The 17,622-nt window shown below is 38.8% G+C and overlaps 2 protein-coding genes across 5 annotated transcripts in view; one reads left to right on the top strand and one right to left on the bottom strand.

Moving 5' to 3' along the window:
• SRI (sorcin) overlaps window positions 1-7,022 on the top strand; it is a 37,485-nt gene extending 30,463 nt beyond the window's left edge. For both annotated transcript variants that reach the window (XM_006891452.1, XM_006891451.1), the window contains exons 4-8: window positions 597-640; window positions 1,377-1,524; window positions 1,743-1,856; window positions 3,285-3,343; window positions 6,832-7,022. In XM_006891452.1, the coding sequence (XP_006891514.1) occupies window positions 597-640; window positions 1,377-1,524; window positions 1,743-1,856; window positions 3,285-3,343; window positions 6,832-6,858 (392 nt within the window). In that variant the 3' untranslated portion in view covers window positions 6,859-7,022. The remainder of the gene's footprint in view (window positions 1-596; window positions 641-1,376; window positions 1,525-1,742; window positions 1,857-3,284; window positions 3,344-6,831) is intronic.
• An 8,251-nt stretch (window positions 7,023-15,273) lies between these two features.
• The window catches only part of ADAM22 (ADAM metallopeptidase domain 22), a 290,471-nt gene continuing 288,122 nt past the window's right edge, over window positions 15,274-17,622 (bottom strand). For 2 of the 3 annotated variants that reach the window (XM_006891449.1, XM_006891450.1), the window contains one exon: window positions 15,274-16,260. In XM_006891449.1, coding sequence (XP_006891511.1) covers window positions 16,240-16,260 — 21 coding nt within the window. In that variant the 3' untranslated portion in view covers window positions 15,274-16,239. The remainder of the gene's footprint in view (window positions 16,261-17,622) is intronic. The other variant, XM_006891448.1, reaches the window with a different exon arrangement.

The raw sequence follows: 17,622 nt of genomic DNA, 5'->3' as shown, positions 1-17,622 counted from the left end.
CTCAGTCTTACCCCCACCCCAGTGCCAGCCTCATTCTACAACAGTGGCACCATATAGCATTTGTCCATTTGTGACTGAGATACCTCACTCAGCATAATGTCCTCCAGGGTCACCCATTTTGAATAAAATAAGCTTGGTTTTTATATCATAGTAAAACAAGTCCTTGGGAGAAGGGAAATGTGGAAGCAACTGATTTCTCTGCTAGGCAGTCATTATTCATACATGTTCCAAGGCTTTTAACATGATGATACTATTTCCTTGTATTACCACCATTCCAATACTGTTTTGCTGTCCACTAGTTGCCATCTCCACACATTCATCTATTACAAGGATTCATAAAGGGATCAAATCCTCGTAATATTCTTTGGACATGTCTGTCACCATTCAATTTCAATGATAACTTCTTGTCCATAAATTTTTTCAACTCCGGTGGGTGAGCTTTACTCATTTTGTGTATTTGGAAGACTCAAAGCAGCGTTCAAGCAGAATGTGCGGTCTCGCTTGACTAGTAGCACTCTTAATGACATTGATTTGATCTGATTTAATGTGAGGTTTTGAATTTGTGTTAACATGACTATCTTTTCTTGCTTTAACAGCTTTTAACTTGGAGACTTGCCGGCTTATGGTGTCAATGCTGGATGTATCCTTTTATTGCCTCCGGGTTTTTTTTCTGACAAAAGAAAATTTCCTTATTAAAAGAATTCATTTTCAAATGACCAATGACCACCACTAGGAAACATTCAGAAATAATTTGCTTTTAAGATATGAGTTGGCATGAACAAAAGGAGAATTAGTTGATAAACTGTTAGTCATTCAAGAATTGAAGGAAGCGTCAGGGTAGAGTAAGTGTAGAAATAAATGGCCAGGGAGGCTTCATGTGTTTTTTTTCCTCCAACATTCTGCATGATTTGCATCTGACCTCAGTGGTGTCATTTTTTACCTCGTGGCTGTTGGACATTTAGCTGCGCAGCACATTTGAGGAGAGCTTGGTGCTGAGCCTGCGGTGCCTTCCATCCACCTCATTTTCCAGAAGGGAAATTCTTGGATGTAGGAGGTCTTAGCAAGGAGATGGTAGGGCCAAACGAACCTAGGACAAAGGGTAGACAGCCTGGGTACCCAGAGAGGGAAGTGCATTTAACTTTGGCTTGTGATGAAGAAGTTACTTCCTTGTAAAACCACAGTTCTGTTCATTTGTTCTGTTCAGTGTGAAAATAAGTTCTCAGAACTTTTTCTTCATTGGCCATTAATTGTTCTATTTTACCAAGAGGGAAATAAAATTTTTAAACCTTTTCAGCAGATAACATAGCTCCCCCTATCCTCAATGTTTGAATAAAAGATTGCCTAACAAAGATGCTCTGATCCTTGATTCTGGCTAGAGAGACATGTCTGGCACAATGGGTTTTAATGAATTTAAAGAACTCTGGGCTGTACTGAATGGCTGGAGACAGCACTTCATCAGTTTTGACAGCGACAGAAGTGGAACAGTGGATCCTCAGGAATTACAGAAGGCCTTCACGACCATGGGTGGGTACTGACTGGGTTTCTGTAACTCAAACTGATAGAAGGTATTTTGCTTTGTAAGATTTTTACTTATGTGAAGGCAGTTTCTCTGTTAGGATTATTTTCTTGGTGGTTTTAAAATTTTGTGTTTATAATTAAAGTGACAACTGTCTTTACTTTTTCAGTGGTCCCGTTTATAATCCTCTGACTTTTTTTGCTGGTTGACTTTTTCTCCCTCTCAGGATTTAGGCTGAGTCCTCAGGCTGTGAACTCAATTGCAAAGAGGTACAGCACCAATGGAAAGATCACCTTTGACGACTACATCGCCTGCTGTGTCAAACTGAGGGCTCTCACAGGTAGGCTCCAGCACTGTCGTGGGCCACAATGTCAGTTTTGTAGCACTTCATTGCTTATTCTCTGCATTCTGGTGTGGCTTGATTTTTTTTCTGACCTCACTGAATTTTTTCTTTTGGGCATTCTTAAAGGAGCTCTGATGGCACAATGATTTAGCACTCAGCAGCCTATTCGAAAGACCAGTGGTTTGAACCTACACAGTGGTTCCACAGAAGCAAAGCTCTGCTGGTCGGCTCTGGTAGAAAATACAGCCTTGAAAGGTCTGCGCTGTCAGACAGGGATTACTGAGTCGGAATCCACATCCTCGTCATCAGGCACATTAAACAGGGTCAGAACACATCTTTTGATGTGGTGAAAAACATATGATACTATTTGCTATAATATCTGTCAGATTTTCAATTTGAAAAGACGTTTTGATTCTATAGGAGGGTGCTGTGTGGAGTTGGGAGGGACAAATCAGCCATACCTGTGAACAGAGTCTGATGTAGTTTAAAGACGTGAGATTCCCATGTAAGCACAAGTAAGCCCAGGCTTACCTTGCTTATTGGCTAATCTGACACTGAAGAGAATTGTGATTTTTCAGAATCACTTTAGATGAGTAAATAGTTTGCCATTACAGTGGCCTTAATGAACTTTTACTAATACGTTCCAAAACAAGATAATTTGTGCATTTCCTATCAGGATGTGAGCAATGGCCTGCGATTTCTCCCTACAATATAAAATAATTTGGAAGAGTGAAATTGATCAGTTTCAGCTCTCTTCCCTAAATCCTCCTCCTAGAAAGTCATTTAAATGGTGGTCACAGATTCAGTTGTATTTGAAATTAGACTCCTTCAGGAATCTCTACTTACCGCTTTCCCTGTGATCTATTTCTAGTGTGTATTTTTTTCCCATTGTTGTCGATAGTACTCCCTTCAGTGTCTGGTTTCATTATTTTTTGTATCCTGACATTTTAGGCAACACTTTTAGAATCATCATTTTCCACTGGCATATCCAAATGGGTAGCAGATTTGAACACATGGTAGATCAGATCTATCAGTCTGTTTTCTAATGAAACTGTAGCCCTGTGTTAGGAAATTTGAAACTATTTCATCACAGTTAGATATTCACAAGTCATGTAGCTTTTACCAACTGAGGTATAGTATTTCTTTCCAGCTATATTAGAGAAAAGAAATTGGCAAATGTCTGCATATTGGAGAATTTAGGTGGTTTTGGTTTTTGGTTTGTATTTCTGTTCGCATATCCTTAAGTTCTTATTCATTGAACATGTTCATATTCATTTAGTTGCATCTTTGCTTTGATATTTTTGTTCATATTCTCTGTACAATTTAAATATTATTTCACTTTTAATTTAATTCCAAAATAATTCCTGTTGTAATTTTAGAAAAGATGTAAAGGAAACAATACAATTTTACTCTGTTGTTTTACAGACAGCTTTCGAAGACGGGATACTAGTCAGCAAGGTGTCGTGAACTTCCCATATGATGATGTAAGTTGCATTGAGTTAAAGATCAAACAGGTGTATAAGATGCCTAAAACAGCATCCCCTTTGAAGTTCTCTGTTTAAAGACATCTTAAAGATGCCAGAACAGTCAAGGATTAAATGATTTGAGGGAGTTGCTGACCAAAATTTAAAACCTCTGGTAGTAGAATCATTGTGGAGTTGGGTTAAAACCAAAGGCTGAGAGTTCAAATCCACCAGCAACTCCAAAAGGGCAGGATGGGCCATCTCCTCCTGTGTAGTTTATAGCCTCAGAAAACCCACTGGAGGGTCAGTTGTGAATCTGTTCCCACCATGCAGCAATGAACAGTAATGAGTAGTATAGTTCAGAAAGGCCCTAGGTGGCATGAAGGATTTGTGCTCAACTACTAATTTAAACACTGCCTTATATGAGAGAGAGACTGGAGAGCATTATAGTAAGTGAACTAACTCAGTCTCATAAAGACAAATACTGTAGAGGACCATTATTGTAGAGCAGGTACAAGGATCCAAGGAAGAGCGGGGAGCTTAAATATAGGATTGCACAATTTCATGGGTGGATTGAGAGGTGGGGAAAGGGGAAAAGTCTGGTGAGAAAAACAAGTATATGAACTTTATGAATTTTGTATGTAAACCAGTATAAAATTTAAAAAAAAAGGAACGAGGATGTCAGAGTAAAAACTAAGGTACATCTGATTTAAGCCATGATATTTTCAATTGTTTCTATGCATCTGAAAAGCTGGACAGTGAATAAGGATGACTGAAGAAGAATTGATGCCTTTGATTGTAATGTTGGCAGTGAGTATTGAATATCCTATGGACTTCCAAAAGAACGAACAGATCTGTCTTGGTGAAGTAGAACCATACCATGGTGCTCCTTAGAGGCAAGGATGCTGAGACTTCATTCCACTTTTTTAGGCCATATCATCAGGAAGGGCCAGTCCCTGGAAGAGGATATTATGTTGGGAAAGGGGGAGGGTCAGTGAAAGAGAGGAAGGCCCTTAACTACCACAGTGGACGTGAGCATGGTGGAGATCATGAAGACGGTACAGAACAGGGGAAGGTTCACATCTGTCCCTGTAAACTCTCCCAGTACTTCTGTGGGGAGAGGCCTAGCAATCTGCTTTCGTTAATATTACAGCCAAGAAAACCTTGTGAAGCAGTTTACCTCTGAAACACATTGGGCTGCCATGAGTTGGAACGAACTCAGTGGCACCTAATAACAGGAGAACTAATAATTTTAATTCGTTTTTAATGGTTTTTATTTACAGGATTTCTGTTCTTCTCAAAACTGGAGTTTTCTAAAATTAAAACTTTTTAGTAGAGAAAATAAAGATCAATAAATTATATTTGCTGCTGGGTTTGTCCATAGTTTGATCAGTAGCTACCTCTGAGTAAGCCATTGCATTAGATCTACCAGTGCCGAAGCCTGCCTTGTCCCTCTTGTTGACTGGGTCACTTAGGCAGTGCTTTCATTTCTCCGAGCCTGTGTGAGTAAAGAGGATGTAGCAACAGTGCCCTCCCTGCTGAGCTTGTGTGGCTTTTCAGTTAGAAACAGCCTCTAAAAACATCATGCAACTATACTGTCTGCTTTCACATTCTTTATACTAATCATTTCAGCCTTTAACTGTTTAAGGCTGTGCTTTGCACACTTGCATTGTTCATTAAGGGTGCTCTAGTGGCCAAATCTTCAGGGAGTTGTTCTAGACCAAAGATTGCACCTCTGGCAGTTCAGATCCTCCAGTGACTCCGAGGGGGAGAGTCAGTCCCCTCCCATTCAGTTTACAGACTCAGAAACCCAGTGGAAGGTCGGCTGTGAATCAGCAAAGAGAGACAAAGAGTTCTTCATTGAGGACATAGGCTCTAGTTTAAGTCTTAATGTAAATATTTAACAGTGTAAACAATGTAAAAATCATTTCCTGAACAGCTAATGTAAATGTCGGATAAGCTGTGTGACCAATGTCACACATGACTAGGTGCCATTTTGATGCAGTAGTGGATATACCCAATTAGGAAGGTTTTTAATCTTTATTTTTTTACCCAGGAATTGATTTAATAAGAAAAAAAATCATTTTGAGGCTTGAAATCACTGTGATAACTGTTCTGAAATGTTTTCCCTGGTTTAACATGAATGTGCTTTTCCGTCAGCATGCCCGTCGTTTTGGTGTCATAGCTGCTGCTGCGTGAGTGTGCTTTAACAAGGCTCCATGTGTGTATAAATAAGCTAATGCCTTTTGCTGGACAGTGTGTCTTTAAGGTGTGTTAACAGATCAATTGAGTCTCGTGCTGCTTCCAAAGATCAAGGGGCAGTGTGTAGAGTGGGAAGCTTTGGCCTCAGAAGTGACTACTTCAGAGATTTCTAAATCTCAAATCCTAGTTACCTTTTCTCAAAAATAGAAATCAGCTTCGTCCTGGGACAGTTCTCCAAGAATTAGTAGTAACATGCAAAAAAAAGCACTGTCTTAGGTCTTGAAAACGTACAACAGTCAGTTGTTGTATGTTTAGCTTGAAACAAACATTTCACAGGAGACAACACAACCTCTAGATTGGAGTTTCTGTATTACTGGGAAAGGTCAAAAGATTGATTATTTAACGTATGTTTGCTGATGGATTTTAACTATTGAAAGGTCCTTCCTGAGTGTAGTGGAAGACGATTGTGCTGTTTCAAAGCCCCCAAGTGCTGCAATGGTATAAACTCAACTATTGTTTGTATTGTTGACCCTGGCCATTTCTAGAATTGGAGTGAGACTGGCTTTCTGTGCAAAATTTAAATGTGAGAACCACATTTCTTATGTTAGTCTGCTTGTCACTCACACACGGAAAATTTCCAGTGATTGTTTGGTTGTGTTTTCCAGGGTTGTCATTTGGGGTTTTTTTTTGTTTTTAATAATTCAGATTACAAAACCAAAATGCAAGCTGCTTCCAGAGAGAATGTTGTAATCAGGTGCCTTCACGTTGGCTGCAGTACGTCAACACCAGATGTCCGTCCCAGGCCTGCCCTGTCCCTTACGTTTGTGCTGTGGTTATGCTGATGTTGCAGCCACTGGGTCAGCTCTTCTCATTGAGGGCCTTCATCTTGTCACTGACCCTGTACTTTCCCCACAGTGAGGTCTTTCTTCAAGGAATTGTCCCTCCTGATAGCATGCCCAAAGTATGAGATGACCATCTTGGCCCTTAAGCATCCTGGTTACACTTCCTCTAAGATAGAATTGATTGTTCTTTTGGACTTCCATGGTGTATTTGATAGTCTTGGCTAACACTAGAATTCAAAGCCATCAGTTCTACTTTGAACTTCCTTTTTCATTATCTAACTTTCCTATGCATATGAAGCAATTGAAAATACATGGCTTGGAGCAAGCATGCCTTAAACTTACATCCCTGCTCTAGTACTTGAAACAGGGCCTTGACAATAGATATGCTCAGTGTAAAAAAAACAGGATAAGAATTATTAAATATTACTTGATTTGTAATGTAACACAGACTTTTCTCTCTTTCAGTTTATTCAGTGTGTCATGAGTGTTTAAGTCAAGAAGAAGCTGTATGAATATAATCAACATTCCTCCTTGGTTTCTCCTTTGCCCTGCCTTGCCTTCAGTAATACATGTAATCTTACTTCCTCTTTTACCCTTAACAGTTTGTTATAAAGGTTGGTTATGTTATATATAGCTTAAGCTTTGTGTTTAGTTTTTTTGTTGTTTTTTTCTTGGTTGTTTGGTGTTTTGGAGGTTTTTAAAAAATTTTAATAATGTATGAGCGGGATTATTCTACCATTTAGAAGGTTCACAAGCCATTGTCAAGCATGCCTTATTTTCTTGCTAACCCACTTTTATGCAAATTTAATTATGCAAGTACTTAAAGAAGCACTGAAGACTTACTCAGATGAAACCTATTATTTTCTCCAAGAAATAGTTGTACACAGTATTGAAAGTTTTAGTATATAGTTTAAATCCACTGTAAACCATTTCGATTATCTTAGATGTAAAAAGAACATCTATGTTCACACTCACTTTAGTGGAAACTTAGTTCCGGTTTTATGCTAACAGGTATATGAGTTGTCAGGGAATTTGAATGATTTATTTCTGCCTCTTGAAAAGCCTGTTGAATAATTTGAGCACTAAGTACTGTGTTATTAGGTCCTAGTTTGTCATCTTCCCTGGAGATCTTTGTTAAATGTACTTTAAAAGCTCTGTACAGTACTATGAACTTACCTATGTAGAAAGGAAAATGAATAGATAAGAACTAAACAAATGCGGGGAAAATGTGATTCTTCTTTGACTAATGGGATCCTCAGTGACTTTCATTTCCTTTATATTAGTGTTTTCTAAGTGCTCTGTAATATAACATGTAATTCCTTTTAAAATTAGATGCTAATTTAAAAGGTATTACTCTCACTTTTTAATATGCCACTAGTTAGTGCTTGCATTAAAAATACATACTGGGAAAGGACTGGAAAGAGGGTAATTACTATGGGGATTCAAAATCATGACTTCTTTTCTTCCTACTCCTCCAAATTTTCCCTAATAAGCAAATATTACTTTTATAATGTATTTAAAAAGTAAAACCAAGCCCCTATGCTTTAAAGTGAGATCTGGATTCTAATCCAGATTTTCCACATACTAATTATATGTTCTTACTCATTTTAGAAAATCTTTGAGCCTCAATTTCCTCATCTGTGAAAAAGGGATAATATCCCATGGTTACAGTAGCTGTGAATATTAAATGTGTGTTGGTACAATGAGAACCAACAGTGCCTCTGTTTCTTAAATTTAAAACTGGTTTGGTTTGCTTTCTTTTTCAAGGACAGTTAGCAAGTCTGTTGTCTCTTTATCTTATTTTAGAATATGAAATTCATAAATTAATGATCAGTTAGTTGTCGGCCAGCAAAATAAAACATTTCTAAGCATTATTAGCCTATTTCATAATATAACATTTTCAGATATTGCTGGGGGGGGTGTATAGATATTCATTAAAGTGTGTGTGTATATATATTCATACATATGCATGCATATCTATATTCAGCCTTTAATAATAATCAAATTTATATCAAGTTTTAGTTCCCAGTTACCTATGAGCATGTGAGGCAGCCTGCTATATGTTAAATGGTGAGTCTAGGTTTCATCCCAAATATATTGGCTAAAGGTTAGAAAGGCTTTCCTTGAACACAGGTATTTCAGAAAAGAGCTAAAGGAAGTTCACCTTCAGCATCTTAAAACCTGTTGTGTGGTTCCCACATATTTTCTGAGGAAATCATAGTCAAAGAAATAGTTCTTTCCTGAGTGTCAGCACAGGTGACGCTCCTGTGGTGGGAAGGAAGCCCTTCTCACCTGGGGCTGAGGCCCATTTGTACTGTAGCTCCCAAGGTGTGCGGCAGGAGTCCTGGTTCTGAGAACTCAGCTGCCGTAAAACCCTGTCTCTGGAAACATTCCATTAATTCTATTTTTTGTTCGGTTTTTTTGTTTCATTTAATTAATTTTAATTAGTAATCCACCACAGCAGTCTCTGTTTCTTCCACCTCTGCTTTCACTATTTTTCTAAAAACATGAATATTAGTCTTTACTTTGTCCCTAGTTAGGTTCCCTTCCTTTTGACAAATTTGACATGTCCCATTCCCTTTAATTACAACCAAAGATGCCTTTACAAATGAGTCTCATGTTGCCTCTTTACTGTTTCATGTTGAGTTCTGTGTTTCATGCATTATACACTTGTAGTGAAACCTCATCTGCTTATTTAAAACTTTTACTTTTTCAGGAACCATCTAGTTGGATGCTCCAGTTAATCTAATCAGACTTCAGTTACTTGGAGAGTTAATTAGGCTCCTCCAGTGCCCCACTGAGCATTTAATTCTATTCTGCAGTTATACACATCAGTCTCAGGCATGCTTCAAAAGGGTCACAATTTATAAAATACAGCTCTTTACAAACTTCCATAATAATGTAGATGCAGGGGACCTGGAGGTTCTAAAGGTCTCTAGAGTAGTTTTTATATAACTGTTAGATTAGGTCAGTCACTGCTGTCTTTCCAACTGAGGGGGAATTAGACTATGGTTTGATTTTCTAATGGTGCCCCTAGTTCATGAGATGGCAGGAGCTAAAATGTTGAGTTCGATTCTGCACTTATTTAACTATGTTAGCTACTATTTCTGTATTCACCTTATTGGTTAAAATAGAAATAAGAGAAATGGAGGTATATTTGGTTTTAGTAGGAGTCTTGACTGTGATTCGTACTGACTCTGTGAACAACAGATTGAACTTTGCCTTATCCGGCATCATCCTCACTATCCCCACCTTGCTCCATCCCATTGTCACAGTCACTGTGTCCGTCCATCTCATTGAGGGGCTTCCTCTCTTGCTGACCCTCCAACCTTCCCAGCATGATGTTTTTTCCCCAGTAACTTTTTCCAAGGCCCAAAGTACGTGAGGTGAAGTTTCACCATCCTCGCTCTAAGGGGCACCCTGCCTGCATGTCTTCCAGGATGGACCTGTCTGTTCTTATGTGTACTGTCTTTAAAAAAGCCATTAAAAGTGCAAACTCTGGGCCATCACAGTTTTGTCTTTTCCTCACTTAAAACAGTACTTTGACTACTTATAGTTAATCCTTTTTTTTTTCTGCAGACTAAAAGCTTAAGGCCAGGTAATTACAAATGCTAGAGTGGTACCTGGCTGATAAAACGGTGACTGGAAGATGAAAAGACCATAACAGAACAATGTTTTGGGCAGTGAGCTCTTAAATATAAAATTAACCAACCCACCGAAGGCCCAGGACTTTGGAGTCTAGCACAAAGGGAGCAGATTAGATAAGTACATTATATACTTAGAATGAGAGAATGCAGGTGGAAAAGAAGGAAAGGATCTGCCTACCATTCGGCTAAAGAAACTGCCCAACACGTTGAGTTTGCTGGCTTACTAGAAGATTGTTTTCTTCTAGGACAGTGTGGAATGGAAAAGGAATAGATGTGTTATGAGCACCTCTACAGTGTATCTGAAAGAAAAACAACTGTTGGAGAGAAATAACGGTCATAATTGTGCCATCAAAAGAACATAAATCTTTTATTGAAAGTCACTTTATTGATGTTACAATGAGAGTAACATAGAAAAACATGGTTATCTTATTAGTGTCAGAAGGGAATAGTAATAAAATTGTGCCGGAATTGGAACCTCAAGTTACAGTAACCTTTAAAAATAGCAAGATTTTGTTTTCCTACAATGTAATAACAAATATATAACTGGAACAGCCATAAAACAAATCTCGCTTGCTCAGGGAAGCAGGTACCATGTACATTTCAATTGTAGTTTGCCAAAACCAGGTAATTAAAAAAAAACAACAAAAAACCAGTAACAACCTCAAGAGCAGAGCGGCAGAGAGAATGTAGTAGGAACATGTGAATCTAAGTATACACACGTGATCACCTGGCTTCTAGACGTGACCACGCTGCTGTTAGCACTTCTCAGGGGTGGTGGTTTCCAGTCTCTGTCGGTAAGACCTCACCCCTCAAGGATGGGTGGCAGATGGGAAAAAGCACTAGCACACACCTACACTGAACAAACTGATGTAAGTAGAACACATTTTGGGGATGCTAGCTTTGAGGGGTTAAGTCCTCCAGCAAGTTGGGGGGGGAAGTATATAGTTACTGTGATTAAACTTTTTTGTTAAGTATTTTTGTAGAGTAAAAAAAAAAATTGTTCCCCATACAAAACAAAGGTATTGGGTCACTTATTCCCATTTAAAAAACTGGTTGCAGAATCATTTTGAGTTTGTGCTGGATCGAAGAGTGAAGGTTTTTAGCCAGGCAGTGATAGACATGTACAATTTAGCAGGAACTCTTGTATTATTAGGATTAACTGTATTAATTCTTATGAGCACTCTGTATTGTGTTATCTGGTATAACTTAGCACCGCTATATTTAAAGATTTGGGGCTATTTGTATTTTAATTCTTTTTAAGAGTTTAACCCTCAAAATACTCATGCAGAGTCTGACACTTCATGAAAGAGGCTAAGGCCCAAGTTAAACATAGATTAATATTATATATATTTTTAACAGATGAGGAAAAATACCCACTTTGTCATAAATGCTTGGAAAACATTATGTGCAGAATCTATAAAAGCTGGCTTAGTCTCATTGTATGCCTTTTGTTTTAAAAAAAGGTGGAAAAAATGCACACATGCACATGCATACTCTGGAACCCACACAGACTATGCCTTAGTTTTTTATTTTTACTTCAGGGTTACCTACAGAAGTGAAATGATGTTGCTGACCAAAACCCTTCAAACCCTGCTAGCCTCGAAGCACTTCCCGGTGGGATACAAGGTCTGAGACCAGTGCAACAGCGGCTCACTATAAGCATGACGGGAGGCGTTTGTGGAGAATAGCAAACAGCAACAGCAAGACAGATTATCAAGCACATGAGTGCCTTGGTCTCTGAGTCCTCCTCACTCCCCACCCCACCCTCCATCCCCACAGTGGCCAGTGTCCTCCAGCTCACCTGCCTCCTGCCTCCTCTTGTGGATCTCCATTCTCTTAAGCACCTGCCCCCCCCCCATTACTTCCTCTTCATACACAGGGCACGAGAACAGGCAGGGGACTTCATGATGCCAAAAACGGAGGACGCCTTTGATGAACGTCCTTAACTTTCAGAGAAGTTGCTGTCCCCCAAAATCACAGTAGCCTTCCATTCAGAAAGCTTGAGCCCCAATTAAGCTATATTTAAAAAAAAAAAGTTGCCACTTATATATCTAGTAGAATGAGAAGTTTATTCCATATATGGTAATAAAAAGTATTTGAGGTGTCACTCTTGAAGGAAATGGACACACCCTAAATAAGTGCCAAGCTAAATGATCAAATGATGAGATACATATGCTGCCTGCATAGGGTGTCCTAATGACACCATAGCTGCAGCTGGTCGAAGCTGTTTCCATCTGCTGCAAGCTACTTAGTATCCTTCCAATACATTTTCTTTTATGTTTATGTAAAATTAAAGTAAAGGAAAATAGTTTTTCTTCAGGTAAGAATGTATCGTATTATGGAATAATGCACAATAAGGAAGTCTTTAAAGCACTAGATATATAAGGTTAAAATAGAACTATATAACAGGAAGTGAAGAATGGGTGAGAGAACTTAAGAAACAACAGAAAGAAATGAACAGAGATCACACCATTATTTCCTCCAGCCCAGAGGTAAAAGTAAAATCTGGGAAAGCCAAAGTAGCCACAAGAGATCCAAGACAATGAGTATGAGTAAATGGTGCACAGGAATCACCAGAAAGAATGAGAAGCTTAAGTCTCCTGTGCAGCTCAGCATCTTTCTCTAAAGTATACAGAGTCTCTAATTTTCTCTTTTCAGCAACTTGTTCAATCTTAACATTCAGAAATTCCATGTTGGGCTGACGTTATGTGAAAACACAACTTTTATTTATTTTTTTTTAAAGCAAGGGAAAATATTTTCAAAGAAACCATTACCAATAAAGCACCAATTTCATAGTGGAAAATGTATTAGCATTTTAACCTTCCCTTTTAATAATAACAGTTTTTAGAACCCTCATTCCTTGAAGCTCCCTCTGTAGACGTAGTAGCTACATACTAGTGAACTGAAAGTGTTCACTACGCAGCAGTTCATCATGACATTCCTTCTGCAGATAGCCTGTGACCTGGGTGGGCTTCTTTCTACCTGGGAGACTCTAGAGGAGGAAGTTAGTTCTCAGATAAAGAATGACTCCACACAGAGACCAGCTAATCCAACTATCAGTTCCTGAAGGCCTTCCTGATACCTCACACCTCCCTGGGGATACTTAGTGGAAAGACTGGAAATGTTTAATCATAAAGTCAGGATTTACTCCACCTTCATGGCTGTGGATAATTGGAACACCTCAGGTGACAGCAGGGCCACTGATCTATGCACAAAAATTTATAAAGGAGGGAAAAGGCATACAATGGACATAAAGGCCAAAGAATTTACTTTCTTCTGTTTCATACTGTAATTTATTATGATCAGAAAATAAAGGCTTCCTAGTTTCATGACACAAACTGCTACCTGGCCTCAAAACTTCTTTCCAAATCAGACTTACAGAATGCTGTGCTTGTATGTAGTGCCATAGTTCCATTCTCTGCATCAGGAGATGAAAAGTCAGACACTAAGTACATGTAGAGTGTCAACCATGAGTACACATAGAGGCATTTCTTGAGGCTATGCACTGAAACTTTATAACCTGCCAGAGAAGGGTGCAAACCTAACACTATTTAATCAAGGGAGAAAGAGTAGATACCCAGCACAGAACATGAAAGTTAATAAACTGGAAGTCATAATCTCTCTGCACATAAAAAACCCCAATTTTCATTTAGTTCTTTACGAAGGTTATTAAATCCAAAGAGAATCACTATGAACTATATACCTCTGGAGCACCGTGCTCCCAAAAGGCACATAGTAATGATTTTCATGTAAAAATAATTAAGGTGAGGAAAGACTTGGAGGAGAGTGAGGGTGAAAAATGTTGACTACTCAGATAGGCATTTATAGATACTATTTAGGGCTTGTCTAATTATAAAGAAGAATAGGTACTTTACATTCAAATCTATAAACTCTTTTTTTAATAGTCAAAATAAACCCTGTAACATTAGCTCTTTATACACAGAATACCAGAAAACATTCAGCACACATTAAAAAGTGATTGCGGTCAAAGCCACTTTGTTTGCTACATCTTTAAAATCTGTCTACCCTCCTGTCTCGAGTTTTGTGGCAACCCTGCCCAGTGCTCATCCAAGCCTTACACTTAAGGACTCTTTCACTGTAGTACCTGCAATCGCATCCCTTCCTGTCATTTAGAAGAAAAATGTTATTAATACCATATATTTTTAGATGCTTATATTTTTAAATATTTTTCAAAGACTTTTAGATGAGAGGTCTATTACAAAATGAAGAAACATACAAGAGTAAAACACTGTAACTTGATTCGGTATAGGCATCTAAAGTAATCTGTCATGGAGAGGAAGTGGATTTTGTTCATAGATGTTACAGATGGGGGAATAAAATTTAGAGGGTACTTCCTAATCTTGCCCGCAGATTCATTCATCTCAAGAAAAAAGGAAAGAAAATTAAGAAATTCACATACAGACTTTTGATTGATCCTATCGATTTCTGAGTTCATTATAGTCGTCTTCTTAGGGTGGCCGCCTTTTAGTGAGACTACTCCATTATAACAGTTACCACTTTTGTTTTAAAGGAAGTTATTTTTTTCTAAAAAAAGCAAAATAAAACATTAATTGCCATTGATTAATATAATTAATGAATGGCAATGTCTAATCAGCGCCTTTTGGTGTATCACCTTTCCCTCACCCACTTCCATCTATTTAATTTATATTCCCCTTTTTAACAAAACGATGGACTTTTAACCAAGATTTCTTTTTTTCTATAGATTAAAAAAAACAAAAAAACTAAAACAAACTATAGGGTCCAAAACATCAGACTGTCCCCTGCCAGCTGTGTGGAACATTCTTGCTGCACCGTTGCTGTGATTCTGTGGCGTTGGGCTTCATCCAGCCCTATGTGGCCTGTTGAGGCTTTTAGCCCTGAATGTACAAACTTCCCTCAATCTTGCGTCCGAGTCAGCAGTGACTGATCTGCTGGGAGTCCCAAAGCCCCACTGATAGCAAATGTCAATTAGTAAGCCGTGTGAACGCTATCTTCATGGAAACCAGTCACTCATTACATGAGGGAGGATGAAAAGGTTCTTTTGAGGAACAAAATTTTAGGCCATCAAGGGTTAACCTGTTGGCAAATTGGAAACTACTGACTGATCCACAGCTGAGGTCTCGCGTGTCTTTGGTGCACTCGTTGGCTGCCAGGGACTCGCAGGGTGGGACTAACAGATGTGCCCTCGTACTGAAAGGTAACAGCTGCTAATGTGGGCTCTGAATGCCACCAGACAAAAAGTGGCCGGGCTGGCACAGACATTGCCAGGAATCAGCTGCCCAACAGCAGCAAGACAAGTCACTTCACTGCCGGACTCCAAGCAATGGGGGTCTCAGGGTTTGTTGGGCACTTTGTTCTCCTGCTCAACAAAACACTCACAAAACCTTGCCTCCTGACTGTCCACAGTTTAAGGGGCAGCACAGGTTTTGGACAAATATTAAACATGGAGAGACAAATTTACAGCATTGACCACTATATTTACAACATCATCCGCATACAATCCATAAGGATCATTTGCTAGATGATGATAGGGCTTTTAACTATCTTTAGGCATTTGGCAAAATACACTTGTGTGTAACAGTTGTTTTTTTTTTAATTTTAAAAATGTTTACATATATACAGTTGTCTTTGTATGCTGATATAAATATGAAAGGTAAAAAAAAAACAAACCCAACAAAATAAAAATACATGTTTAAAGTTAGATATGAGATATTGGCCTCTCAAAGCTTAAAAGTCCTGCAGGAAAATCCTATATACCTTAGTCCTGCATGCTAGTTTCTATTATGGGATGTTGTTTCCATAAGTGTGGAAAACAATAAACAGAAGCTTCATGCACATAGCATTACCGCCTACAATGAGGATGTGCTTCAGACTGTTGAGTTCTGAATCCAGTATAGTCATTAGGAAGCTTGCTACTTTGGGGGCAGGAGAGTTAATGTTAGTGATAGCGTCTACGTAGCTCTGCCATGCGGATTAACCATTACCATCCCAGTCCCCTTACTGTATAACGTTTTGGTGGTTCTTTACATGGTTCTGTTAACTTCTAAGCCAGTGACAAAAAGAATATGATATCCAGATGTGATAATTGGCTTCCTCTCCTTCGTAGTGTCCCCGAGAGTCTCCGTGGTGTCTGAAGAGCAGATAGATTTGCGGTGATTTCATGAGGCTGGGTTTCTATAAAAGTTGAAGTAAACAGTTTCGATGTGTCACATGTAAACAGTTGATCTTAAATGGATGTCTCCCATAGCTGCACAACAGAGAGTTAAAATACACATTGTGAAAACAGGAAACACATTCTAAACAATGGAGAACAAAAAATGTTTAGTCGGTCCCACCCCTTGTGTGGAGGCAGGCTCTTGCCAAGTCTAATAAATGGACAGAACAAGCTCTCTCCATTTTGGCTTTGGCTTTTGTCTAAGCCTGCGCCTCAGCTTTTTAAAGAACTGCTTCGTTGTAGTTAAAAAAAAATATTACAAAGCACCCTCACATTCTCATTTAGTTTACTCAGGAATTTTAACAAGTTATTGTGTCTAAAACAAAATAACATTTAAAATAACCATGTTAAACTACTTACATCCTTCATTTCCCAAAAAATTCTGATAGACTCAATCTGAGCTCTGGTTTTCAACCCCTAGCTGTGCTGACAAATGACCTGGGGAGATTTTAAAAGTCCCACAGCCCAGGTAAATACAAATCTCTCTGAGTGGGGCACAGGCATCAGTGTGGAAAAGCTCGCCACATGATTCTTATGGACAGTGAAGGCTGAGGAACCACTGCCTTCAGGGAGAGATGATTTCATCACCACCATCCTCATCCATTTAGAACATCACAGAGTGGATCTATGACCACGCGGACTCAGTCTCCAATTCCAGTCTCACTTTCTAGAAAAGTGCTTTCTCAGGGGTTGATGCTGTAAGATTAGAATGATGGATTCAGGGTATGATGTCACTTCCTTAATTCCCCACCCTTTCTCTCTCTTTCCCTTCCTCACCAGCTCTTTATACTGGCTGGCTGCAGTGAGATCCATCTTCAACAATGTTCACTAATTGCTTTAATTGACTGAAAGCAACTTTGGCACAATTAAATATGAATCCAATTGAGCACAACAGAGAAGGCAAGCCAATTAAAAACAAACCACCAAGATGATATAATGTGTTTCCAGGAATCAAGCATGAACAAGGTCAGCCTGAGACCAATATGCTTTAGACTATACCCAAATTCCATTTTCACTGGAAATCTGAGGCATGACATTGCATACCTAATGATTTTCTGGGAAAGAAAAAGGAGAAAAACCAAATGATAAGGTGGCTGTTTCTATGTGAGCTCCATTAACATGATCTCTCAAATGCTCATTCAAATCTTGCTCTGAGTACCTATATTAAAATTTAACAAAGTGTGGGTAAAGACATCTTTTATCTTTTACCACTTCTTATGTCAGTATTTGGGAGCTCTGGTGGCCTGGTGGTAAGAAGCTGCTCTGTAATCCTGAAGGCATGCAATTTGAGGCTACCAGCTGCTCTGTGGAGAAGGATGGGCAATCTCTTCCACAATTAACTGCCTTGGAAAATCTGCCAAAGGGTCAGCTATAAGTCAGTTACAATTCAATCTC

Source organism: Elephantulus edwardii, unplaced genomic scaffold (assembly GCF_000299155.1).
Source record: "Elephantulus edwardii isolate Elephantulus edwardi_28Jun2011 unplaced genomic scaffold, EleEdw1.0 scaffold00098, whole genome shotgun sequence".
NCBI lineage: Eukaryota > Metazoa > Chordata > Mammalia > Macroscelidea > Macroscelididae > Elephantulus > Elephantulus edwardii.
This window is presented reverse-complemented; position numbering and strand designations above follow the sequence as displayed.